The following is a 26665-nucleotide window of genomic DNA, read 5'->3' as shown; positions in this document are numbered from 1 at the left end:
TAAATGTTCTGGGGAATAAGAGGTTAAATACCGGACTGGCGGAAGGGTCCCATGAAGAACTGCGCAGCGAGAACTCCAGACCCCGCCCACTGCGATCCCACGCCTTCCAATCACTACGGGGCGTGACGTCACGTTTGACGGCGCGGCAGAGGTGGGCGTGATGTATGACGTAGGCGTCATGGCGCTCGTGGCCCGGAGCTTGATGTGGGGGCATTAGTGGGAGTTTGCTGGACTTCTCAGAGATGGCTGACGGTAGGGACACGGAGCTGCGCCACGTGTGGCGGTTTCCTCTCTGCACTGCATGTGGTGGTGGTCTGCAGCCTGTGGCATCTTGGGAGTTGTAGTTTTCCATCATACTGCTGTTATAAACCTACACCTGCGCTCTGCTGGGACTTATGGTCTCACATCAGCTGGAGACCCTCAGACTCCATACTCCTCTACATAGATTGGCAGAGGGGAGTTGTTGCCCATGGCAACCAGTTAGCTTCTTCCTTTAAATCCATTGGTTGCCATGGGCAACGTCTTTTTTATGCTCTCCCCTCTCATGGCTTCCAGTGTATCAGGACCTCCAGCCTGTGCTCCTACCTTCACACAATGATTACAGGACCCCGGAGGTCACATGGTGGGAACCGACCTGTCACAGCCTCCCAAGACAGGTCAGAGGGTGCTGGCTCCTGCGCTCCCCTCTGAATGGCGCAGCAGTGCTCCTCCTCCCGGGGGATTGTGGGCGATTTCTGGTTAGACCCCCGCTTATAGCCTGTGCTGAGTGATCTGTTAGTATATGTGTCCGTGTAGGCCGTCCTGCCCCGTGTGCACGGGCTCCTGTCCGAGTCCTCTCACTTTCCTTACAACAATTGGTAATTTTACCAGGATGCTTCTTAGAAAAAAAGCAAAAGTCAACGCTGCAGCATCCCCCTCTGATGCCCCCGGGGTTACCCCAGGACCCTCCTCCCTCTGTTGTAGCAGTAGCCCTCTTCTTACACAAGTTGTCACAGCAGCCCCTCCTAGATCCCCAGTTGTCACAGGTGTCCCTCCGAGATCCCCAGTTGTCACAGGTGCCCCTCCGAGATCCCCAGTTGTCACAGGTGCCCCTCCGAGATCCCCAGTTGTCACAGGTGCCCCTCCGAGATCCCCAGTTGTCACAGGTGCCCCTCCGAGATCCCCAGTTGTCACAGGTGCCCCTCCGAGATCCCCAGTTGTCACAGGTGCCCCTCCGAGATCCCCAGTTGTCACAGGTGCCCCTCCGAGATCCCCAGTTGTCACAGGTGCCCCTCCGAGATCCCCAGTTGTCACAGGTGCCCCTCCGAGATCCCCAGTTGTCACAGGTGCCCCTCCGAGATCCCCAGTTGTCACAGCAGCCCCTCCGAGTTCCCCAGTTGTCACATCAGTTCCCCAGTTGTCAGTGTTGTTCCCATTATTTCCCTACTTATCTTACCAATCCTCAGGCACGTACTTTGAAGTTGTCACAGTAGGTTCCCCATTATTCACCTATCCTTAGGATATCTCCCCAATATCACGTGTGTGGGGGTCTGACCCCGGGCACTGCTGCTTATCAGCTGTAGACAATGTATGGAGCTGTGGTGGTCTGTAAGGTCTATATCTGTTGCTGCGGACAGCTGAAGAGTGGGGGTGTCGGACCCCTGATAGCAGCGTCCTGTCCTATAGATCAGTACCTTGTGCCTTACCAAATATGTTCACCTGTGGATTCTTTATGTTTCTGCTACGGTAAAACAAGCGTTCTGGATGGTAAAAATCAGCAATCTAGCCCTGCTCTGCAGTTTTTTGTACGGTAATGCAGGTACAGAAAATGGTCTCCAGATTGTATAGTCCCGGTCCCCTCGGCTGCGGACGGCCCATCCACGTGAGCGTGGCCTGCGGGACTGGCAGAGGATCACGTGGCTGAATTATTACTCATTGTTCCTGGGGTTGGTTATGGTCAGGTTGCGTTTCTGGCGGTCTCCTTTGTAGATTTTATTAGGAAGACAGCCTTTGTTTTGTGTCTTTTGCTTGTGTACTGTGACTAGATTTATTGTGGCGCTTCCCTGGATTACTTTAAGCGCTGTGATTTGTTTTATCATGTGAATCGGCACAAGAAAAAAAATAATTGCAGATCTGCTCTGCCTTACAGTATAACATTGGGCCGAGTACCATCAGATAAAACATGGCACAGCACTCGGCAGCGTTATACACTCGTGTGAGCGAGGCCTAACACTCTTTAAATGCCACACTATCGCGGGGTACGGTTGAGTTTAGCAGCCAGGGTTCATATTAGACAGTGATTTTGCCCGTATAGCACAATGATGAGTCAGATGATTGCAGGTTCAAATCCCCAAGAGGGACAGGAAAAAATAAAATTAAAAAAAAATATATATAAATTTTATATATATTAAAAGATAAAAAAGGTAATCACCAGCTGCTTTCTAACTAATTAAAAATAAACATATTTGATATCTCTGCATCTGTAAAATCCTGATCAAAATCTAAAATTATTTAACCCATACATTAAATCACCTTAGAGCATAAAAAATGACATGCCTCCTGCAAAAATGCATTAAAAGTGATCAAAATATTGTGTATAACCCAAATATTATAAATAAAAGTGAAAGCTTGCTGCACAACTCCATCGACGTAATAAAAGTAAAAAATAAAAAGTTACAGGTCTCAATAAATGGCAGCACAAAGCAATTTATTTATTTTTACAAATTTCTGATTTTTTTTTTTTTTTACCACAGAAATAATGATAAAAAAACTGTATAAATTTGGTATGTCAGTTTTCTACCCATGTACAGAATCTTATTCGTAGTTCATCATTACTGCACACTGAACGCCGTAAAAACAAGACCCAGAAACAACAAAGGAATTGCCATTTCATCGCACTTAGAATTTTTTTTCTGTTTTCCAGTACATTATATGGTAAAATGAACGGTGTCATCCAAAACTACAGTTCATGCCGCTAAAAACAAGACCTGCACGGCCATATTGATGGGAAAATAAATAAGTAATGGCTTTTGGAAGAAGAGGAGAGGAATTAGGAAAGCACAAATGGTTGTGCCTGGGTGGTGGGGTTATCCCTCTGATGAACGCATGTCATTAATGTAAATGCTTTATTGCATGTCGTACTGAGCAATATAGGAATGACGATCGTGTTGCTCCATCCATCAGGGATGAAGATGGAAGCGTTACTGCTGGTCCTGTGTGCGTGCCTGACCCTCAGCGCATCCCACTTGCACGTATCTCCCAATCATCCCGATGGCCACTACGAAAACGGGGAGCACAACACGGACTATGACAAGAAGATGTTCCTGGGAGGAGAGGTATGGTAGAGATCAATCAGCTCCATTCGAGGGATGGCTGTGCAATTTCCATGCTCTCCATGTGTCAAGGCTTAGGGTGAGGGTACATTGCACGCCAGGTGATGTCGCTAAGTAGTAATGGGAGTCAGGCACGTGAGACGTCCAGATCGGATCCCAAAATTCAGTCTTCATGATCCATAAGTGAATTCAGACACAAAGGTCTCCCTGAATTAATTCAGACTTCAGATCAGACCCCCAAATTAATCTGGATGTCTAAAGCAGGGGCTACTCTGTGACTTTGATCACTACACGCATTGCTCTGACCTAGATCAGCCCACATGTTATGTCTCGCGATAATGTAAGTGAAAGCGGTTGTGCTGCGGCCATCAAGTCAGAAGAAATTGCAACGTGCTGGATTCTGTGCTCTTCTCGAGTCAGGGAGGTGGCTGCTCGCAACGTGATCTCACTCACATGCCAGTGCGATGTAGAGTGCCGTATGGCAGTGCAATGTGCGTCTCAGCCAATGTCGCTGTGTGACACTGCCAGAGATAGCGGAGCACAGAGTGTACATCGCAATATCGGGAATAACCCTTTAATTCAGACCCCACACCCGACCTGTGAATTAATCAGATTCAGTGCCAGACCCATAGATCTAACACCAAACCAGATCCCAAAATGAATTAAACCAAGACTCCCAAATGAATCAGAACTGAGATGTAACAAATCACACAGAAACAGGAATGTGCTTTTCTCTCTTCTCTCTGGGCTTCAGAGTCCTGCTATTGTGCTTAGTGTCAGGTCCTTGTGTGCAGGACCCCCCTGATCTATAGGGCCTGTGTCCCCTTGGACTACGGAACCCTGTTCCATTATCATTATTTCCACATCTGCCTTTATGTGATCAGACGCTGCACATTTCTGGTGCTTCAGATTGTGTGATCCATCTGTCCTCTAGGGGAGATTTAAGGCGCTTCTCTGCCTTGTCCTTATGACCGGGGAGTTGTCGCTCCGACCATAGATGTCATTCTGTACGGCTATAGTAAATCTTTGAAAATACACGTAGGCTTCACTGTTCTAGAATTCTTTACTGTTCTGTGTATGCAGCTTGTATGCTTACCTGCGTGTCTCCATAATTAAATCCAATCCCTGTCTAGTCTGATCCTCCCTGCACACTTTCTTCTTGTAGCCAATAAGTAACATAGCTGCAGACTTGTGTGTAAAGCAATGTTCTACCATTTGTTTTCCTGTAAGGAAGAAGCTGACGATTTTGCAGAGCTGAGTCCAGAAGAGCAACAGAAAAGACTGAAATCTATCATTAGAAAGATTGACATTGATGCCAACGGTTACCTGACAGTAGGTAGGAGAGACCTGGTGTGGCGTTTTTTTACTCAATTACTGTTTTGTTTTTTTTTTCCCCAAAAATTTTGGGTTAAAATAGGGGTGAGTCTTATAATGTGGATATACCTTACTGGTACCGTTGCTGCAGGCTGGGATGATGGGGTCTCCGGTGCTGCTGGGGGCTCTGCCGACATTTTGTGAAAGACCAGAGTCCCCCGCAGTGCCATGGTTTCCTCTGCGGTGCGCAGATGGGGATTTCGGCACCAAGATCTCGTTAGATGAGATTTCAGCGCTGAGATCTCCTCTCCCGAGATCTTGGTGTTGAGATCTCCATCTGCGCATGCGCCTCCCCCGGCGACCATTTTCCCAGAGGCCACCGCACAGGAAACCATGGCACTGCGGGGGACACTGGCCTGTCACAAAATGTCGTCAGAACCCCGCAGCAACGCACCGCACATCGGATCACCCCCTCATCCAAGCCTGCGGCCTGCAGCGTCACCCCACTCCTGCCTCCTCCAGCAGTGACCCTGGGACCCTGCTTCACCGCAGCCACCAGACCGGTAAACAATAAGACACATCGATTATAAGAAGCACCACCATTTTATTAAAAAAAAAAAATAAAAAATATTCCTATTTTTCTCCTCAAAATTTGGGGTGCGTCTTATAATCCGAAAAATACTGTATTTTATGGAGAGAATTTGTTGCTCATATGACAAGATTTCACCATCGTCTAATTCTGCAATTGTCTGCTATTCATTCAGTTCTTAAAGTAGCTGTCCAGTGGGGGCAAAAAAGTTATACCCTGCTCACAGGATAGAGGATAACTTGTTGATCGGAAGGGTCCTGGCGTTCACAACTCCGGTCAAACAAAAGAATGGGACACTTTTATACCCGTTAGTTTAGAGCGGCAGTGCACATGCTCATGCTTCATTCATTCATTCATTCATTCCCTATTCCCATTGAAGTGAATGGAAGTAATACAACACATATGGAGCCAGCATCGGTTAACGGCAGTGGGTGGCGGCTGGTTTTTGGAAACATGCCTGTTCTAACGGCGTCTCTTTCTGTAAGTTTTCTTCTGAACCCAGTATGATATAAAATAAGAAATGACATATAATAACGTATCTATCCCCTGGAGCTTCTCTGCCTCGCACATCGTGTTTCCTACTGTGTTTCCTACTGGTCTCTTCCATTGTGGTTTTCATTTGTTAGCTGCAGCCAATGATTGGCTGCAGTGGTCACATGCCAGAGTTAACTAGCGGGGGACAAGGATGTTTCTTTCAGCTTTCCCATACTCTTGTTCCCTAAGATGAGCTGAGCTTGTGGATTCAGAAGTCCTTTAAGCATTACATTTTAGAAGACACCAAGGAGCAGTTTGCAGAAGTGGACTTGGATAAGGATGGTACCGTGACCTGGGAGGAATACAACATCCACATGTATGATCGCATCATCGACTATTCTGAAGATACTATACTTGAAGATGATGAGGAAGAATCTTTCCGTCTGGTGAGAAGCTGGAGATTGCTACCATTCATTAGAGGGACAATACTCCGGCTCTATGCCCAAAATATTCTGCCGATATTCGTAGGTTGCATTAAATTAAACTTTGAACATGTTTTTTTTTTACCTGTTTGCCAGTCATTTTAATTGACTGTAGATCAGTGGGGTCTAGTTCCTGAGACCCCTGTGGATTACTCAGTAGATCTCCAAACAGTGTGTAACAGCAGACAGGAGCTCAGCTCAGCTCCTGTCTGGTGTTCATAAGACAGGGTATGGATTTAATAGAAAACATAGGTTTTTTTTGTCTATGGTTTTATACCCCTCTTTGTGTGTGCGCTCAGGCAGAAGCTGTGCACTCTTCTGGGGTCTATTAAGCAGTCACTGGCAGTCTCAGGACCCAGACCCTATCGATCTGCAGGCAATTAAAGTGCCTGCCAAGTATGGAGAAAAAAAAAACAAACAAACACTTTCAAAGTCAAGTTACTCTTTAACACTCAGAAATATGCATATTTGTTATACATAAATGTTAGTGCTGCGTGATGGCTATGCACGTCAAACAGTTTTGTGGGTTCTGTCATTGCACCTACTCAATCATCAGCATGAACATGGTGGACACACAGCCGGGCTCGGAGATTGTCTGGGATGATGCATGTAATAATAACCAAATCAGCTTTAAGGGAAAGCGTCACCTTATCCATACTGCCCAAACTATCTCAGAAATATTCAGATAGCTTGTCCAAACGCCACTGGAGGTGAATGACAGGTGTCTCTTATAACAAGAAACCTGTCAATCACCTCTGGCAGCACTGGGAAAAGTCAGCTAGACTAGTCTGGTTTCCGGCTATGGTCCCCATCCAAATCTACATCTTCAAATTATGTCTTCTTAAATGATGCAGCCAAACTCTGATTTATGCTGCCCGCAGCATGAATCAGGTGACAGGTTCCCTTTATGGTCCATTTACATTGCACTGTGCGCATTATTTAGCAGACAGCAGCATGTTTGCTGATCGGGGGCCTTTTAGCAGCCTGTTTTGCACAGGCAAACCATGTTTCAGTTGTGCACTGAACGATATGTCATGGATTGTTCGGTGCACATTGCCTGCCATTGTTCTCGGCAGCACTTCTCCTGTTTACACAGGACGATGTGCTGCCGAGAACAATGCTCATTTCACCAGACAAACAAGCAAGCGAGGGGCAATATTTTCTTCACGTATAGATCTTCTTTATCTTTCCAGCTCCTGTACTCCTGCATTAGTTTGCAGCCCATATCTCTTCTCTTCAGTGCTGTCATTTTCCGGAAGGCATCGGACGCTATATTAATTTATAAGATGTTTTTTTTTTTCCTGAAGATCCACATGAAGGACAAGAAGCGTTTTGAGCGTGCAGATCAGGATAACAATTCTGGATTAAGTTTACACGAGTTTACAGACTTTGAACATCCCGAAGAAACTGATTATATGCTGGTAAGATGAAAATGTGGAGTAAAGAAGCAGAGCGTACTAGCAATGTGTTATATGAGATACTCCACCATGCTGCACTTAGGCTGGCCATTCATTGTGTCTCCTGCCTCTCAGTGCTAAGTGATGGGGGAATGTTGGACTGGGCATGACACCCTATTACGGCATATTGTCTGCTGTATGTCGCTAAATAGGAATTGTCCATCAAGTACAAGTATATTTGGATCATTGTCCCCTAATTTCCATCTCCTTTTCCTTAGGAATTTGTCATCGAAGGAGCCTTAGAAGAACACGACAAGGATGGTGATGGATTTGTTAGTTTAGATGAATATCTTGGCGAATATTCACAGGATCCAGGTATATTGTGTCCTACATGTTATATCATATACTGGGAAAGTAGGAATTTTTGTATAGAAGTCCTAGCATAGCCCTTCCAAGATGAGAAGCTTTTTGGACCCCTTGGTGATGATCATCCCCAAAAATGGTTCTTACAACTAATCATCCACACAATTAAATCTTTAGTACCCTTCTATGTAGATCCCTGGCTTCCAGTCATGAGGCTGGCGATGGATGCTGAATCAGTGATGCTCCTTCATCCATTAGTTTGATGGCCTGGCTTGGCCCTATGTCACGCTTCTCGCTGAAGAAATCAAGTGCTTGCGCATTGACATCCAGCTACCAAGCCATGCACATTGAAGCTGGACGTACAGCTTCCGCAGCATGCGCAGATTGAAAAAGGAGCTGGGTAGCTTCAGTTAACATGACCAGCTAGCCGGCCGTTAGCGCCCAGGAGAGGGTTTTTTCAGACAGCGGCTTGACGTCCAGGTCGTCAAACTATGGTGGTGGGTGTCACTACTTATACGAGGAGTGAGACTGATATCCAGCACCACCCACATGATAGAAAACCCAAGATTTAAGGGGGATAAAGGGTAATTTTTTTTTTTTTTAACTTGTATAGTGGGGTGTTATAGCTTTACAGATTCACATTACATGACCTATACCACAATGGGGGAAGTTTTGTAGGACAAGATGACATGTCCGGTTCCCTTTAAGCTCAGTGCAGACTTCTGAGAAGGGTGGACCTTGATTTCTCAGGACTGCGCATGGATCTCCTGACCTGAACGCAACCGCCCTAAAGGCATACATACGAGGCTGTTGAGTTTGGGTCAGGAGTCCTGCAGGCGCTACTCCTCGGGCAGTGAAACATCTGAAATCAGCCTTGCCCATTATTGTTTGTGGATGATTGTCGGGAAAGAAGTCATTGCTTTACCCTTTCCTTAAGAAGCTACTGAAGATCCGCAGTGGTTAATCATTGAAAGAGATCGTTTTGAGAACGACTATGACAAGGACGGTGATGGGAAGCTGGACCCTACGGAATTGCTTTCCTGGATTGTCCCTAACAATGTCGGCGTGTCAGAGGAAGAGGTAAGGCTCTTTACTTGGGACAAAATTTATATATATTTATAAAGTATTTTCAAGTCTACGGGAAAGAAGATGACTTTGTTATGCCCACTGATAGACTGCAGTGGTGGTCGGTAACCAGACCAACAAGAAGTACACACTATATAATTAAAAATTTCTCCATACTACATGCAGCCCGATCTACTAACACTTCTAATCCCATTACCTAGAGAAAAAAAAAAAGAATATGGTGGCCAGGGCCCTGGATGGAGGGGATCTGGAAAGACTAGCAGGAACCTCACTGTCAATAATTTTTCGTTTGGTCTCATTTGTACCTTGCCTTCTTTTCCACAGGCGAATCACCTGATCGAGTCCATTGACAATGACGGCGATGGGAGACTTTCAGAAGCAGAAATTCTGCATAACAGAGACATTTTCTTAACCAGCGAAGCCACAGACTACGGGCGGCAGCTCCAAGACGAGCACTTTTACCACGATGAACTCTAGTTCACACACAGGGGAATGCGTCTCTTTTATTTATAGAACTTCTTGCAGTTTTAGTTTTGGTCGCTTCCGTCTGAAGCAGAGGAGTAGTGATCACTAGACACTTAATACAGCGTAACCCAAACTTATATTGATTTCCATTCCCAAAATTCTCTAAAGTGTGGGGCAAGCTTTTAGAGAAATATTTTCATTCCAGCACTTCAAGGCTGTAAAGAAGTTATCCTCAGATACTTGACGCTGTTGTCTTTGTTTTTTTTTTTTTATATGGGTTTATTTGATTGTTTTAGAAGGAAAATTCATCAGTAAGGGTACCAAATCTTCACTGGACCAACCTGATCCAGCCCTGTAACTTGCTTTTCCAGGTCGTAGTCATTGCTGCTGTTTGGGCGTTCCTCATGGGCCGTCCCATCATTATTTTTCCTATTCAGTTTATCATAAAAAAAAACCCACCCTACATTTTTGCATAGTAGGGCACCACCTGGTGTTCATGGGGCATAGCCATGCACAGGCCCACCTAATGGTGTTGGAGCATGGCCGGATGCCAAGAGAAACAGTTTTCCGTCCTGCTTGTCAGGTAAGCAGAAGATTATCTGCTGTAGCATGGTAGGATAGCTGAAAATACTCTTAGAGAGTAGATAAAAATTGGTTATAAATTCAGATGCCAGTGGGAGGAGGAGACTGATTCTGTCCAGAAAATACCCATAGCAAAACAGATCAGCAGTAGCATAATTCGGGGGAACACATGGAAGCAAAATTGATACACAGTCATGGTCGAAAGTGTTGGCACCCTTGAAATTGTTCTACAAAATTAAGTATTTCTCCCAGAAACTTATTGCAATTACATATGTTTCTTTCCTTTGTGCGTATTGGCTCAATACAAAAAAAAAACGGCAAATTGAACATCATTTCACACAAAACCCCCAAAATGGGCAGACACCCAAAGATCATATATTTATTAAATTATTTAAAGGACGACCCCTTTAATACACAACGTGAGCGACTGAGATTAATCTTGCGCAGCTTTTGCCCATATGGTCTAGCTTTTTTCTTTTTTCTCTTTAGGACCAGATTAATAAATCTGCACTGTGTTATGTTCAGTGCAGAGACTGAGGAGGCGGAGCCGGACGTCACCAATAAGATGATCTGTGTCATGCTCCTCCCCCTCGGTTCCTGCATGATGCATAACAGAGCTTGGTGGAGGCTGAAGAGGAAGGCATAATAGAGCCCGACCCCCTGATGTAATGGGGCACGAAGTGCAGTACATGGAGGGAGTTCACTGACATCAGGATGTTTTCTTGGATAAAGTTTAAAGACCGGATGGATAGTACTGATTATTTTCTTGGTTTCATATGAAAAATGACAACACCGTGGTAAGGACATTTGTGGCAGATAAGAGAGGGTTGCTACACCCCAGCCTAATGCATTAGGGGTCATAGCGTATGCTGCATCTGGCTGCAGGTGTCTGAAAATCAACTCACCACTGCATCCCAGCTAAACTGGTTTTAATTAAATAACTCCATGTAAAGTGGTTGCCCAGTATCGGAAAACTGTCTGCCTTCTCCTGAAACAGCGCCCCCCCCTACTCATGGGTTGTGTTTGGTATTGCAGCTTGTCTCCAATAAAGTGAATAGGATTGCACTGAAATACCAGACTAATAAATATATAATCTATAGATACAGTGGGGAAAATAAGTGTTTGATACACTGCCGATTTTGAGTTTTCCCACCTACAAAGAATGGAGAGGTCTGTAAGTTTTACTGTAGGTTCACTTCAACTATGAAAGACAAAATCTAAAAATAAAAAACAGAAAATAATATTGTATGGTTTTTATTTATTTCATGCAATAAGATGCAATTTAATTAAGAATTTGCTCACCTACCAACCAGTAAGAATTCTGGCTCGCACAGACCTGTTAGTATTTTTTTAAGAAGCTATCCTAATCTACACTCATTACCTGTATTTATTGCACCTGTTTGAACTTGTATAAAGATACCTGTCCACACAATCAATCACACTCCAACCTCTCCACCATGGCCAAGACCAAAGAGCTAAGGATACCAGGGACAAAATTGCACAAGACTGGGATGAGCTACAGGACAAGTAGGCAAGCAGCTTGATGAGAAGGCAACAACTGTTGGCATAATTATTCAAAAATGGAAAAAAAACACAAGATGACTGTCATTCTTCCTCAGTCTGGGGTTTCATGTAAGCTTTCGCTTCGCATGGATGATTCTGAGAATGGTCAGGAATCAGCCCAGAACTTCACAGGAGGACCTGGTCAATGACCTCAGAGAGCTGGGACCACAGTCTCAAACATTACCGCTAGTAACACACTCCAACCGATGTCCTGGCATGCATTGGGGCTTCGGACAGAAGGACACATATCCAGCTATATTATAGAAATACACACATACAGCTCTGGCAAAAATTAAGAGACCACTGCACAGTTTTATAAAAATCAGCTTCTCTACATGTCTGACAGCCATTCCATTCCAGTGTCAGTTGAATTCCAACCAGAGTACACCTCATTCACCTGTACCAAATCCATTTAACAAAGGAAAGTATAAAAAACCCTGCTGTGGTGTTTACAATCCTCTGGCACTAGGACAAGCTGGATGGCAAAACAAGTGCTAGCAATATCCCAAAAGTAAAAGGAATGAAAAAAATAACTTTTAACCATGCCAAAGGAGTTGAAAAGAAAAGTCTTGAGTGAGGAAAAGAAGGGCTCAATTCTGCCTTTACTAGCAGAGGGACAAAATGAACGTCATGTTGCCTCCATCCTTAAAATTTAAGATGGCAGTCCATTACAACAAGGTCAAGCAGCAGACATTGGGGACAACGAAGTTACAGAACGGCAGAGGGTGAAAAAGACTCCACTGACTGGGATGACCGTCATCTTATTTGAATGTCACTCAGCAACCGCAGGATGACATCACGTGACCTACAAGAGGAATGGCAAATGGCAGCTGGGGTGAAGTGCACGGCAAGAACAGTTCGTAACAGGCTCCTAGGGGCAGGGCTCAAGTCTTATTAAGCTAGAAAAAAAGCCTTTCATCAATGAGAAGCAAAGGAGAGCCAGGCTGAAGTTCGCCAAAGACCATAAGGATTGGACTATAGAGGACTGGAGTAAGGTAATCTCTGATGAGTCTAATTTTCAGCTTTACCTGGTTGTTTAATGGTTAGATGGAGACCTGGAGAGGTGTACAAGCCACAGTGTCTTGCACCTACTGTGAAGTTTGGTGGAGGATCGGTGATGATCTGGGGATGCTACAGCCATGCTGGAATATTGCAGGTTAATCTTTGCGAAGGACGTATGAATCAAGCCGCATACCAGGTTATCCTGGAAAAACAGTTGAATCCTGCTCAGGCAATGTTCCCCAACTCTGAGGACTGTTTTTTCCAGCAGAACAATGCGCCATGCCACACAGCTAGGTCAATCAATGTGTGGATGAAGGACCACCACATCAAATCCCTGTCATGGCCAGCCCAATCTCCAGACCTGAACCCCATTGAAAACCTCTGGAATGTAGTCAAGAGGAAGATGGATAGTCACAAGCCATCAAACAAAGGACTGTTTAATTTTTTTTGCCAGGAGTGGCATAAGGTCACCCAAAAGCAGTGTGAAAGACTGGTGGAAAGCATGCCAAGACGCATGAAAGCTGTAATTAAAAATCATGGTTATTCCACAAATTATTGGTTTCTGAACTCTTCCTGAGTTAAAGCATTAGTATTTTTTGTTTCTAAATGATTATGAACTTGTTTTCTTAGCATTATTTGAGGTCTTATCTTGAACATTTCTCATTTTCTGAAAATAAATACAAAATTTAGGCTTGGAAATTTGAAGACATGTTGTCAGTAGTTTATAGAATAAAAGAGCGATTTACATTTTACTCAAAAATATACCTATAGAGAGAAAAATCAGACAAACTGAAAATTTAGCAGTGGTCTCTTAATTTTTGCCAGAGCTGTAGATACACTGCTCAACAAAAAATAAATGGAACACTAAAATACCACATCCGAGAATGAAATATTCCAGTTACAAATCTTTATTCATTACATAATGAAATGCGTTGAGAATAAAACAAAAATGATCAATATACAGTGGGTACAGAAAGTGTTTAGACCCTTTACATTTTTCACTCTTTGTTTCATTGCAGCCATTTGGTAAATTCAAAAAAGTTCATTTTTTTTCTCATTAATGTACACTCTGCAGCCCATCTTGACTGAAAAAACAAATGTAGAATTTTTTTGCAAATGTATTAAAAAAAGAAAAACTGATCACATGGTCTTAAGTATTGAAACCCCTTGCTCAGACACTCATATTTAAGTCACATGCTGTCATATGGTATACAGTCTATCTAGAGTCTAACGCATGGGTATAATAAGACACATGAGACATAAGCTTCTTAAGCATTTCTTGTATTACTTCATACAAGTAGTGCAGTAGCAGGATAGTTGCAGAGTTAGGCAAACAACCAACGATATTCAGAGTCCATTACTTTCCTGTCAGAAGTAGCTGGCAAGCAGAAGGGTTCTGTGTCCACAAATGGTTCCAAGCAGAGGAGATCCAGGCTTCACAGACCAAGTCACAAACTGGGAATAGAACTGATTCAGGAGCACAGGTGAATCAGCTGGAGCTGATTAAAAGGACAATTGGCAGGAAACAGGGCAGGGACATCATAGCTGAGTACTCCATGTTATTTGAGGGCAAAGTCACTGCACATGCCAGGAAACAAGATGGCCAACGACAAGCTGAGGACTCCATATTGGTTGAGGGCAAAAGTCAATGCACAGTCCAGGAAACAAGATGGCCGACACACTAAATGCGAAGATAACGGATCTAGCATAAAAGTCCGAAAACATTACATTACTCCCCCCTTAAGGACAGCCTCCGGATGGCCCCAGTCCAGGCTTTCCCGGGTACCTCTGATGGAACTGGCGGAGTAAACGAGGCGCATGGAGATTGGAGGCTGGTTCCCACGAGTTGTCCTCAGAAGAATAGCCTTGCCACTGTACCAGGTATTGCACCCCGTTTCTACGCAACCTGGAGTCCAGGATCCTTTCCACGACAAACTCCTCCTGGCCATCGATGAGGACCGGAGCAGGAGGGGAAGAAGAACGACCAGGGAAAGAATTGGGAGTTGCAGCCTTCAGTAGAGAAACATGAAACACAGGGTGAATCCTCATAGATCTTGGCAGTTGAAGGCGACAGGCAACGTTACTGACAAGCTTAGTAATCTTATAAGGCCCGATGTACTTATGACCCAATTTGGATGACGGTACTCTCATCTTAAGGTTCTTAGTTGACAGCCAAACCAAATCTCCTACCTTGAAGGTTGGTGCAGGTTTACAAAACCTATCTGCCGATTTTTTTATACCTGTCCTGAGCGGATTCCAGATTCCTCTTAAGTAGATCAAGGTTCTGTTGTAGAGATGTGATTCTGTCGGCTACAGCTGGGAGAGGTGTGTCTATGGGAAATCGAGGAAGGATGTTAGGATGATAACCCAAATTGGCATAAAAGGGTGACAACTTAGTGGAAGCGCTCTGCGAATTGTTATAAGAGAATTCAGCCAGTGGGAGCAAATCCACCCAGTCATCTTGTAGGTGGCAAATAAAACAGCGGAGATACTGTTCTAGGGTCTGGTTAGTCCACTCAGTCTGTCCATTTGTCTGCGGATGAAAGGCAGAAGATAGATTAACTTTGATGTTTAACGCAGCACAGAAGTGCTGCCAAAACTTTGAAGTGAATTGCACCCCTCGATCAGATACAACCTCATCCGGTACGCCATGCAGACGAAACACATTTTGGATGATCAAGTCCGATGTGTGTTTCGCAGTGGGTAAACCCACACACGGAATAAAATGGGCTGCCTTTGTTAACCGATCCACCACCACTAGAACTGTGTTCTTCCCTTGAGAGGTTGGCAGCTCCACAATGAAGTCCATTGATATGGATCCCCATGGACGGGTGGGAATGGGTAGGGGTTGTAAAAGACCTGTAGGCGACGAACGTGGAGTCTTGCATCTAGCACAGACTTCACAAGAAGTGACATAATCCAGAACGTCTCTTCTGTACGTGGGCCACCAAAAGAAGCGAGACAGGAATTCTTGAGTCTTCAGAACTCCTCTATGCCCCGCTATTTTAGAATCGTGGACGAGTTGCAGTACTTTCCCTCTGGCCGCTTCAGGAATATACAGGCGTTGCCCCTGAATCCACACACCATTCCTATATACAAGACTTACTTCACAAGATGGTTGTGCCAACCAGGGATCCGTATGGTATGCTTCCTTGATATCGTTAAGCAAGTCTTGATTATGGATCACCCCCAGGAACCTGGAATCAGAGATAACAGTCTTATGAAACGTGAGTGGGATAGTTTCATCTGAGTAGAGTCTAGACAACGCATCGGCCTTTCCATTACGCGATCCTGGTCTATAAGAGATAACAAAACTGAATTGGTTTAAAAAAAGACTCCAACGAGCCTGGCGAGGAGTCAAACACTTAGCCGATCTGATAAACTCGAGATTGCGGTGGTCAGTCAAGACGATTATCTGCTGTGCAGCTCCCTGAAGGTGGTGTCTCCATTCTTTGAAGGCTGCGATGATGGCCAACAATTCTCTATTACCCACGTCATAGTTTCGTTCTGCAGGAGACAACCGCCGAGAAAAGAAAGCACAGGGATGTAAGACTTCTTTCTCGCCTGTCCTCTGGGAGAGGATAGCTCCAATGGCACTGTCTGAGGCATCCACCTCTATTATGAAGGCACGTTCAGGGTTAGGATGCACCAGAATAGGTGCCGTGGTGAATTTCTGTTTCAGGCGGGAAAATGCTTCTTGAGCCTGGGGGGTCCAGGTAAAAGCAGAGTTCTTGCGGGTAAGCCGTGTGATGGGAGACACTACCTCAGAAAAGTTCCTGATAAAACGCCTATAAAAATTAGCAAACCCTATAAAGCGCTGGACCTCCTTTACATTCTTGGGGACCGGCCAGTCTTTAATGGCTTGGATCTTACTCTCATCCATACTAATTCCTCGTGACGTCATTACATACCCCAGAAATTGGATCTCCGTCCGATGGAATTCGCACTTTTCTAGTTTGATATACAGATGGTTTTGTCGAAGGCGTTCTAAGACCATCTTCACATGTCTGTGATGTTCCTCTGTGGAGTTAGAAAAAAATCAAGATATCATCCAAATAAATTACAATGAATGTATCCAGGAGATCTCTAAAAATGTCATTCACCAAATGTTGGAAAGTTGCTGGGGCATTACATAAACCGAATGGCATTACCAGGTATTCAAAGTGTCCGTAGCGTGACCTGAAAGCAGTCTTCCATTCATCCCCAGGTCTAATGCGGACCAAGTTATAGGCCCCACGGAGATCCAACTTAGTAAAGAGCTTTGCATGCCGTACTCTCTCCAATAATTCCGGAATCAAAGGTAGTGGGTAACGGTTTCTGATCGTGATCTTATTGAGCTCCCGATAATCTATGCAGGGCCTAAGAGATCCGTCTTTCTTCTTCACAAAGAAGATTGGTGCACCAGCGGGAGATGAAGAATGGCGTATGAAGCCCTTGGCTAGCTGTTCATCTATATAGTCCTTTAGCGCCTTTAGCTCTGGCCCTGCCAAAGGGTAAATCTTGCCAAACGGTATCCCTGCACCTGGTAATAGGTCTATTGGACGGTGAGGGGGTAGTAGGTCTGCGTTCCTTTTGTCGCACACATCAGCATACTCACGGTATATTGCTGGTAGCTCTGAGACTGATGGTGGTCCCTTAGGGATGGAGCAGACTGAAGCTTCTGGACTTATCTGTGTCTTCGGAAAGTGCAGTTCTTTAGTCTCCCAATTAATCGTAGGATTCTGAGCCTGCAGCCAAGGCAGTCCTAGAATAATAGGGAAATGAGGATAAGAGATGAGCATAAAGGACAGACTCTCTTGATGGTCATTACCCATGAGGACCTTCAGGGGTTCCGTCTCCTGGTCCACTGGTCCCGAGTTTAACAGTGAGCCATCCACGGTCTCCATCTGTACAGGAGTAGCCTTCTTTACTGAATGTACGTTATGTCTCTGGGCAAAGGAGATGTCCATAAAATTGCCGCTTGCCCCTGAATCAATCATAGCGGAGGTAAATACCCAAACGGAGTGAACCCTGAGTTTGAGGGGAACGAAGCAATGAGAATTGTTGTTCTTGCAGCTCAGCTGGGAAACCGCTGAGAGGACCGGAAAAACTGCTGCAGTAACACCTGCATCGGGCTCAGAGATAACGGAGTTCAAGTCCGAGTAATCAATGTCTGTATCTTCTACTCCCTCTGGGGTCTGTAGTGCGGACCTGACAGAACCCCTCTCACAGCACTCGCAGTGTATGATGGCTGCAGTTGTCTTACGAGAACGACTGGGGCAGTTGATGATGAAATGTCCTGACTTACCGCAATAGAAACACAGATTTTCCTTTAGTCGCTGTTCCTTACGTGCATCACTGACCCGTCTCTGTAAAGAGTCCACCTGCATAGGCTCGGGTTTTGGTTCTCGTATAATCCTGCTCAAGGACTCCTTGGCTGGAGAGGGAGAGAATAAATGATTAGAGTGCCTTAGCTCCGACCACCTCTCCTGTCTGCGTTCAGTAAGCCGAGCATCGATCCGAATACAGTAGTTGATAAAATCTCCTAATGCTGTAGGTGGGTCGACACGAGCAAGTTCGTCCTTAATTACAGAGGATAATCCTCTCCGAAAAACCGATCTTTTAGCGGAGCTATCCCAAGTGGTGTCGAGGGCCCATCTCCGGAAATCCAGAGCATATTCTGCTACTGAGCGCTTACCTTGGCTTAAAGTCAACATAGCTGATTCCGCTGTAGCACCGCGGTTCGGATCATCGAATGCCTTCCCCATAGCTGAAATGAAAGCATCAAGGTTATTTAGACAGTCGTCGTCAGTCTCAATTAGAGGGTTTGCCCATGCGAGAGCTTTGTTGGAGAGCAGCATAATTATTGTTAATACTTTAGATCGCGCAGTAAGGAACTGAGGCGCATGAGCCGCAAAGAACAGTTTGCATTGATTAATGAATCCTCTGAATCTTTCCCGTTCACCGCCAAAGCGGAATGGTGGTAGCTTGGGGATTCCCATTGCCGGGGTGGAAGTTTGGGTTTGGACTTGTCGCTCCAGAACCTCAATCCGAATTCGTAAGTCCTGAGTGGTCTGTCCGAACACCTGTAGATTATGATCACTCCGATCCCGCAGACTTGCAAAGCTGTCCTTTACTGCCTTTAGATCGGCAAGGATTGAATTGGTTACTTCGCACAGATGTTTAACAGAGTCCTCCATATTCCCCGAAGATGTATGGCAGAGAGGCTGGAAAGAAAGAAAAGGAGCACAATAGTGTTTACCTGTGGTAACACTCCTGACTTAAAAGAAGGGAATGTGCTCACCTGGAAAGGTTGTGAGAAGCCACAACCACTATCACATATATCGATATCTTGGATCCACAGCCTGCAGCGGCTCCCCAACGGCAAAGATCCAAAACAAAAAAAAAACAAAAAAAAAAAAAAATCTCTATACAGGTTGCAGCGGTGTCTCAGACCCAGCAGACTCTATCATGGCTCCTGAATCTGTCATATGGTATACAGTCTATCTAGAGTCTAACGCATGGGTATAATAAGACACGTGAGACATAAGCTTCTTAAGCATTTCTTGTATTACTTCATACAAGTAGTGCAGTAGCAGGATAGTTGCAGAGTTAGGCAAACAACCAACGATATTCAGAGTCCATTACTTTCCTGTCAGAAGTAGCTGGCAAGCAGAAGGGTTCTGTGTCCACAAATGGTTCCAAGCAGAGGAGATCCAGGCTTCACAGACCAAGTCACAAACTGGGAATAGAACTGATTCAGGAGCACAGGTGAATCAGCTGGAGCTGATTAAAAGGACAATTGGCAGGAAACAGGGCAGGGACATCATAGCTGAGTACTCCATGTTATTTGAGGGCAAAGTCACTGCACATGCCAGGAAACAAGATGGCCAACGACAAGCTGAGGACTCCATATTGGTTGAGGGCAAAAGTCAATGCACAGTCCAGGAAACAAGATGGCCGACACACTAAATGCGAAGATAACGGATCTAGCATAAAAGTCCGAAAACATTACACATGCTGTTCCTTTCCTTGTGATCCTCCTTGAGATGGTTCTACTCCTTCATTGGATTCCAGCTGTGTTTAATTAAACGGATAGGACTTGATTTGTAAAGGCACACACCTGTCTATATAAGACCTCACAGTGCATGTCAGACCTAATGAGAATCATGTCGTCAGAGGAACTGGCCAAGGAGCTCAGAGACAGAATTGTGGCAAGGCAATGGTGTGGCCAAGGTTACAAAAGAATTTCTGCAGTACTCAAGGCTCCTAAGAGCACAGTGGCCTCCATGATCCTTAAATGGAAGAAGTTTGGGACCACCAGAAGTCTTCCTAGACCTCGCTGTCCAGCCAAACTGAGCAATCGTGGGAGAAGAGCCTTGGTGAGAGAGGTAAAGAAGAACCCCAAGATCACTGTGGCTGAGCTCCACAGATGCAGTAGGGAGATGGGAGCAAGTTCTACAAAGTCATCTATCACTGCAGCCCTCCACCAGTCGGGCCTTTATGGCAAAGTGACCCGACGGAAGCCTCTTCTCTGTGGCATGCAAAACAGAAGCCGCGGAGACACCATCACGTGTTTCTCAACGCAAGCAATGACCAGCCAGGTCTTTGCCCGGGAAGGAACAACCACGGGAAGGGCAGTCTCCAATGAAGGAAACCACCTATGCCAAAACATGGTATCCATCCACATACAGCTGTTTCGGGGTATTGCCCCTCATCAGTGTGGAGTAGGAAACTGGCTGGTAGGAGCAATGCCTAGTAAAAAGACTATAAAGAGGAGGATGAATGAACTCATGGAGATCAACATCCGACACTGCGGAGACACCATCACGTGTTTCTCAACGCAGTGATTCTAGAGCACTGCCCCCCCCTTTTAAGTGGTATGTGTGGAGAAAACCAGGCACTGCTCATCACCTGACCAATACAATCCCAACAGTGAAACGTGGTGGCAGCATCATGCTATCGGGGTGTTTTTCAGCTGCAGGGACAGGACAACTGGTTTCCATTGAAGCAAACATGAATGCAATACAGTTGGGAAAAAAAGTAGTCCGCCATCAATTGTGCAAGTTCTCCCACTTATAAAGATGAGAGAGGCCTGTAATTGACACCATAGGTAGACCACAACTATGAGAGTCAAAATGAGAAAACAAATCCAGAAAATCACCTTGTCTGATTTGGCAAGATTTATTTTGCACAATTGGTGTCTGACTAAATACTATTTTACCCCACTGTAGAACTTTTTGGTGATGATTCTAAGGCCTCTTTCACACTTCAGTTTTTTGCATCAGTTCAAATCCGCCAAAAAGTCAGACAAGCGGATCCGTTCTTAACTGATGTGAACGGATGGCACAGGATCCGTTTTCAGACGGATCCTGAAAATGAGGAAATTTAAAGGAAACGCTGGCCGGGGAGAGAGAGAGAGAGAGAGAGAGAGAGAATATTTGTTTTTGTCCGGCACCCAGAAAGAATTTCGGGTTAAATGAGTGTCTGGAGGATCCGCCAGAGAAAAAAACGTTACAAGCTCCGTTTTGAAATCTTTGAGGATGGTGCCGGACAGCAACTTTTGGCGGATCCTCAAAAAAAACGGATGCAACGGACAGCAATCCGTCACAATCCGCCATTAATGCAAGTCAATGGGGAAAAAAAACGGATCCTCAAAAAAAAATCGAGGATCCGTTTTTTTCAAAACCTGGCGGATTGTGACTGATTGTAAAAAACTGAAGTGTGAGAGGCCTAAGCGGTATGTGTGGAGAAAACCAGGCACTGCTCATCACTTGTCCAATACAATCCCAGCAGTGAAACATGATGGTGGCAGCATCATGCTATGGGGGTGTTTTTAAGCTGCATGCAGGGACAGGGCGACTGGTTGCAATTGAAGGAAACATGAATACGGCCAAGTACAGAGATATCCTGTATGAAAACCTCTTCCAGATCCAGAGTGCTCTGGACCTCAGACTTGGCAGACGGTTCACATTCCAACAAGACAATGACCCTAAGCAAACAGCTAAAATAGCAAAGGAGTGGCTTCAGAACAACTCTGTGACCATTCTTGACTGGCCCAGCCAGGGCCTTGACCTAAACCCAATTGAGCATCTCTGGAGAGACCTGAAAATGGCTGTCCACCAACGTTCACCATCCAACCTGACGGAACTGGAGAGGATCTGCAAGAAAGAATGGCAGAGGATCCCCAAATCCAGGTTTGACAAACTTGTTGCATCATTCCCAAGAAGACTCATGCCTGTACTAGCTCAAAAGGGTGCTTCTACTCAACACTGAGCAAAGGGTCTGAATACTTATGACAATGTGATATATCAGTTTTTCTTTTTTAATAAAATCGCAAAAGTTTCTACATTTCTGTTTTTATCAGTCAAGATGGGGTGCAGAGTGTACATTAATGAGAAAAAAAATGAACTTTTTTGAAAGGGTCTGAATACTTTCCATACCCACTGTAAATTAATATCTCATGGAGGTCTGGATTTGGAATGATACTCAAAATCAAAGGGGAAAATCAAATTACAGGCTGATCCAACTTCAGTGGAAATGTCTCAAGACAAGGAAATGATGCTCAGTAGAGTGTGTGGCCTGTACGTGCCAGTATGACCTCTCTACAAAGCCTGATGAGGCGGCGGATGTTCTCCTGAGGGATCTCCTCCCGGACCTGGATTAAAGCATCAGTGAACTGAACAGTCTGTTGTGCAACATGGCGTTCGTGGATGGAATGAGATATGATGTCCCAGATGTATTTAATTGGATTCAGGGCTGAGGAACGGGCAGACCAGGCTATAGCATCAATGCCTTCATCATGCAGGAACTGCTGACACACTCCAGCCACAGAGGTCTTGTATGAGGTCTGGCATTGTCCTATTGTCCTGCATTAGGAGGAACCCAGGGCCAACCGCACCAGCATATGGTCTCACAAGTGGTCTGAGGATCTCATCTCGGTACCTAATGGCAGTCAGGCTACCTCTGACGAGCACATGGAGGGCTGTTCGGCCCTCCAAAGAAATGCCACCCCACACCATTACTGACCCACTGCCAAACTGGTCATGCTGAAGGATGTTGCAAGGAGATCGCTCTCCACGGCGTCTCCACACTCTGTCACATCTGTCACATGTGCTCAGTTTGAACCTGCTTTCATGTGTGAAGAGCACAGGTCGGCAGTGGCGAATTTGCCAATCCTGGTTTTCTGTGACAAATGCTAAGCGTCCTGCACGGTGTTGGGCTGTGAGCACAACCCCTATCTGTGGATGTTGGGTCCTCAGACCGCCCTTATTGCCAGTTATTGTAAACGCTTGATTGCAGTTGTTGCTGCTAAGGGTGGACTAACCAGTTATTAGGTTTAGGGGTAAATCACTGACCTGACCGTAGGTCCTCCTGCAGCCAGGGGCATACATAGAAGTCATGGGGCTCACAGCTCATAGGTGCAGTCACAGAAGGCTGTATCTCCTGGGTCTTAAAGGCAGGGAGAGGGACATGTATTGCAGCACTTACAAAGTCATTTTCCCCTATTGAACCCCCTTCGTGTTCTCACCCACTACAATAACCCATTAATGGCTACCGTAAAGTATGGTACTCTCCACATGCACAGCAGGATTCCCATTCAGTGCCCACCCACAGTGATGACCCCAATGATTTGCATGTGCGCAGCTTTGGTATGTGTGCCAGGGCTGATTTTCAGTCCCAGTCCGGCCCTGCTGGGAGACGTGACTCCTTAACTGTGTATTTTTATAAAAAAAAACTTCTTGAAATAACAATTCTGGAGCGACTTCTTCATACAGGCCTGTATTGGGCCGTTCCTCTTTTATTCCGCCTGGAAATGTATGAATGAATTGATTCCTGAGCGTTAACTGTGCCCGTCCAATCAGTGCTGACAATATCATGTTTGACAAGAGAAATGGTGACGCCCAGTTGTCACTTTAGAAATAATCAGTAAGAATAACAGAGGGATGGCCCAGATATCTAGAATAGATGGTTTCAGTATTGATTTGGAAGGAATTTAAATAATTTGCTTTTTTTTGTTTGTTTGTATTTTTCTTCTGATATTCATTGACTTTTTATTTTGCTCTATATTCTTCACAATTCCAGTGGCTCATGAATTTTGCGCAAAATAGAACACGTTCTTCCGTAAACCCTAAATCCTGCCCATAAGGATGAGCATGAAAAAAATAGATATGCAAAATAGACTTTAATTAACGCGCAAATTCGGCAATAAAAGAAAAAGGTGCAAATGAAAAAGACCGAAAATAAGAGAAAAAAAGACACACATGCAATAATGAATCGGGCCCTTAGTATTTCCCAAACGGCACCTGTCCAGAGAGCGGGCAGAGCATTTAGAACTCAAGGATTTTATTTTAGTTTTTTTTCTCTATGGGGAACAATGTTGACATCTACCTCTCTGGTGACATCTAGTGGTCTTTGTTTGAATTGCACTCTTCTGTTCTGTGTACACCTATGGGGGCTCCATTCCTGACCTAATGCATCCTCATGGGCTGGGATTACTACACTTTAGCACATATTTTGGGGAGGGATGAGCTGTACTTTTAAATGGCACCCTTCATTTTACCTTACAATGCACTGGAATATGGGAACAAAAATTCGACCTGTAGTGAAATGGTTAAAAAAAAAAAAAAAAGATTCTGCCATTGTTTTTTGGGTTTTGTTGTTATAGTGCTCATTTGTTCATTGTGTGGCATAACTAACCCAGAAACGTGATTCTCCATGTCAGAACCATCACAGTGACACCAAACGTGTATAAGTAGTAAAATGTAAAAAAAACTGGTTTGTGTCGCCGTTTTCTGAAACCCGTAATATTTTGATTTTCCAGTTGACTTGTACAATAAATGGACTTGTATTAGGGCTTTTTTTTCGGGTGGCAAACTGGCAGATATATTGACATTTTTTTGGGAGGGTAGATACAATATTCTGATTGCTTTATGTTGCAGATTTTTTTAGGGTGGTGTAGTTGCCAGAAAAAAAACAAAATTCTTGCTTTTGTTTTTCATTATGACGTTTACAGTTCCAGTTATTTTTCTTATTTTTATAGATCAGACGTTTACGGACAAGGAGATACCAAATATGCTTTTTATATATGTTTTTTATTTCTTAATTATTAATGGGGATAAGGGGAGTTATTGAATTATATATATACACTAGATGGAGGCCCGATACTATTACATCAGGAGGGCGGTAATGATACGATGAGGGCAGGCTTTGCAGCATTGAGAATCTCTCCCCCATGTGCTCACCTACCTATCCACTCTCTCTCTCCCCATGTGCTGACTTCTCCCGTCTGTGCTCTCTTCTTTGACCTGTCTACCCCATGTGCGATCCCTCTTGTCTGCTGTCTCTCTCCTTCCTGTGCTGTGTTCTCCCCTCATGTGCTGTTCTGTTTCAGCCGTCTCCCCCCTGTGCTCTCTCACCCCTGTGTCTGACCGTGTACAGAACATACCACAGCTCCTGGGCAGGGGAGGAAGCAAAACACAATACTGACATTACAGCAGGAGATCGCAGAGGATACATTTTGTGAGGTAAAATATTGTGTAAAAACAGTCAGTGAAATATTTTACCTCACAAAATGAACCCTCTGTGATCCCCTGTTGTAATGTCAGTATTGTCTTTTGCTTCCTCCGCTGCCCAGGAGCTGTGGTGTGCTCCGTACACGGTCAGACACAATTTTTAAAATGAACTTTCGTTCGTGGGAAACCCCTTTAATGTGACCGGCTTCCTCTGCCTGTAGACACATTGCGCATCTGCCGCCGAGGTCAGCCAAATGATTCACTGCGCCTGCACGGAATTTGCGCAGGCGCAGTGCGTCGGTGTTCCGCTGGTGGTACCGTGCAAGAGGCTGCGTGAGTGTGAGTGTGTATGTGTGTGTGGTGTGTACGGCATATAGAGTGTGTGTGTGTGGTGCGACGGTGTTCTGCTGGTGGTTCAGTGCAAAAGGTTGGTACCAGCAGCAGTTTCCATATTGAGACACCCATCACTTGGGTGTCCCAATATGGCGGTCGGTGAACTTCTTCTGCTTGGAATTCTGGGATACGGTGACATCTGGACAGAACAGGAAATGAAAACATTACAAGGCAATTATATATACTGTATATTTATATTACTCATCAGTCCCTTTAGGGGACTTGTAACTTGTGATCTCTTAATTGCTTGTTCTTTACCCTCTAACACAAGAGTATTGCAGCATATGGACAAAACGACAGGCTTGGGCTTCACAGGAGGACAAAGATGGCAGCCGTCGGGACCTTCAGCCAGCATTATTGGGTGGCTGGTGGGAGATGCTAAACACATGTATCTGTGATTGGATTGCGCTATTTTATATTGCTGTGATTGCTGGCGATATTTATATGGATAAACAGCAGCGATTGGAGCCGACTCCGGTCGCTGCTGTTACAGACATATTCCTTCTCCTAGGTATGGTGCGGGCTCAGCTCCTGAGCCCGCTCCATACATCTGCCCCTGACATAAGACAAGGAGATTTTTAAGGGCGTTTTCCAGGCTCTAGATAATTTTCTGCAGTCACAATATGTCAGTGCACAGTGTCACGATTCCCCAGTATTTCCAACACCAGTGGGGCCATCACATGCCGACCGCTTCTTACAATCGAAATTAGGAGACTCAATTCAGCATGTGACGGCAAGTATGTGTCTTTTGGTGACATGATCGGCCGCTAGTGCTGGGAATACTGGGGGATGCAGACTGTGTGCTCGTCGTCTAGAGCAAGCAATTTATCATTAATTTCTGATATTATGGGAAAAATCAACTGTGCGCCATACACAGAAAAAAAAAACATTACACAGCCCTGATTCATCACTATTTGTAATTTTTTTTGTAGTCACTGCTTTAGTGTAATTTGTATTTATCTATCCAAACCTGAAAATCATCTCTGATACACTGATAACACATGTAGAATTTTTTATTTTCATACCAGAAAACCACTGACGTCGTCACGTCTGAACGAGGCCTGAGGTAACGCGTGCGCTCATAACAATGGAGAAGGTGTCATAATCACACGTGAACACCAGGTGGCAGCAGTCGTATAATTGGATTCGC

At 44.9% G+C, this 26665-nt stretch overlaps 1 protein-coding gene and 1 long non-coding RNA gene across 8 annotated transcripts in view; one reads left to right on the top strand and one right to left on the bottom strand.

Annotated features, from left to right (window-relative positions):
• The window catches only part of LOC141098013 (uncharacterized), a 35686-nt gene extending 35563 nt beyond the window's left edge, over positions 1-123 (bottom strand). For all 4 annotated transcript variants that reach the window (XR_012234114.1, XR_012234116.1, XR_012234118.1 and 1 more), the window contains exon 1: positions 32-123. This is a non-coding gene — a long non-coding RNA (uncharacterized lncRNA). The remainder of the gene's footprint in view (positions 1-31) is intronic.
• Positions 39-11304, top strand: RCN2 (reticulocalbin 2). Of its 4 annotated transcripts, none has more exons than XM_073585604.1 (8): positions 39-151; positions 3163-3314; positions 4542-4647; positions 5938-6134; positions 7478-7591; positions 7846-7942; positions 8868-9010; positions 9341-11304. In XM_073585604.1, the coding sequence occupies exons 2-8, from the start codon at positions 3165-3167 to the stop codon at positions 9491-9493; spliced, it is 960 nt and encodes a 319-aa protein (XP_073441705.1). In that variant the 5' UTR covers positions 39-151; positions 3163-3164; the 3' UTR covers positions 9494-11304. The 4 variants fall into 4 exon arrangements, with proteins under 4 accessions (XP_073441705.1, XP_073441704.1, XP_073441703.1 ...); XM_073585603.1 differs by having other exon boundaries at positions 117-252; XM_073585602.1 differs by lacking the exon at positions 39-151 and adding an exon at positions 453-656 and having other exon boundaries at positions 8871-9010.
• The last annotated feature ends 15361 nt before the right edge of the window (positions 11305-26665 follow it).

Source organism: Dendrobates tinctorius, unplaced genomic scaffold (genome assembly GCF_039654945.1).
Source record: "Dendrobates tinctorius isolate UK_male_01 unplaced genomic scaffold, ASM3965494v1 ptg000086l, whole genome shotgun sequence".
Lineage (NCBI taxonomy): Eukaryota > Metazoa > Chordata > Amphibia > Anura > Dendrobatidae > Dendrobates > Dendrobates tinctorius.
This window is presented reverse-complemented; position numbering and strand designations above follow the sequence as displayed.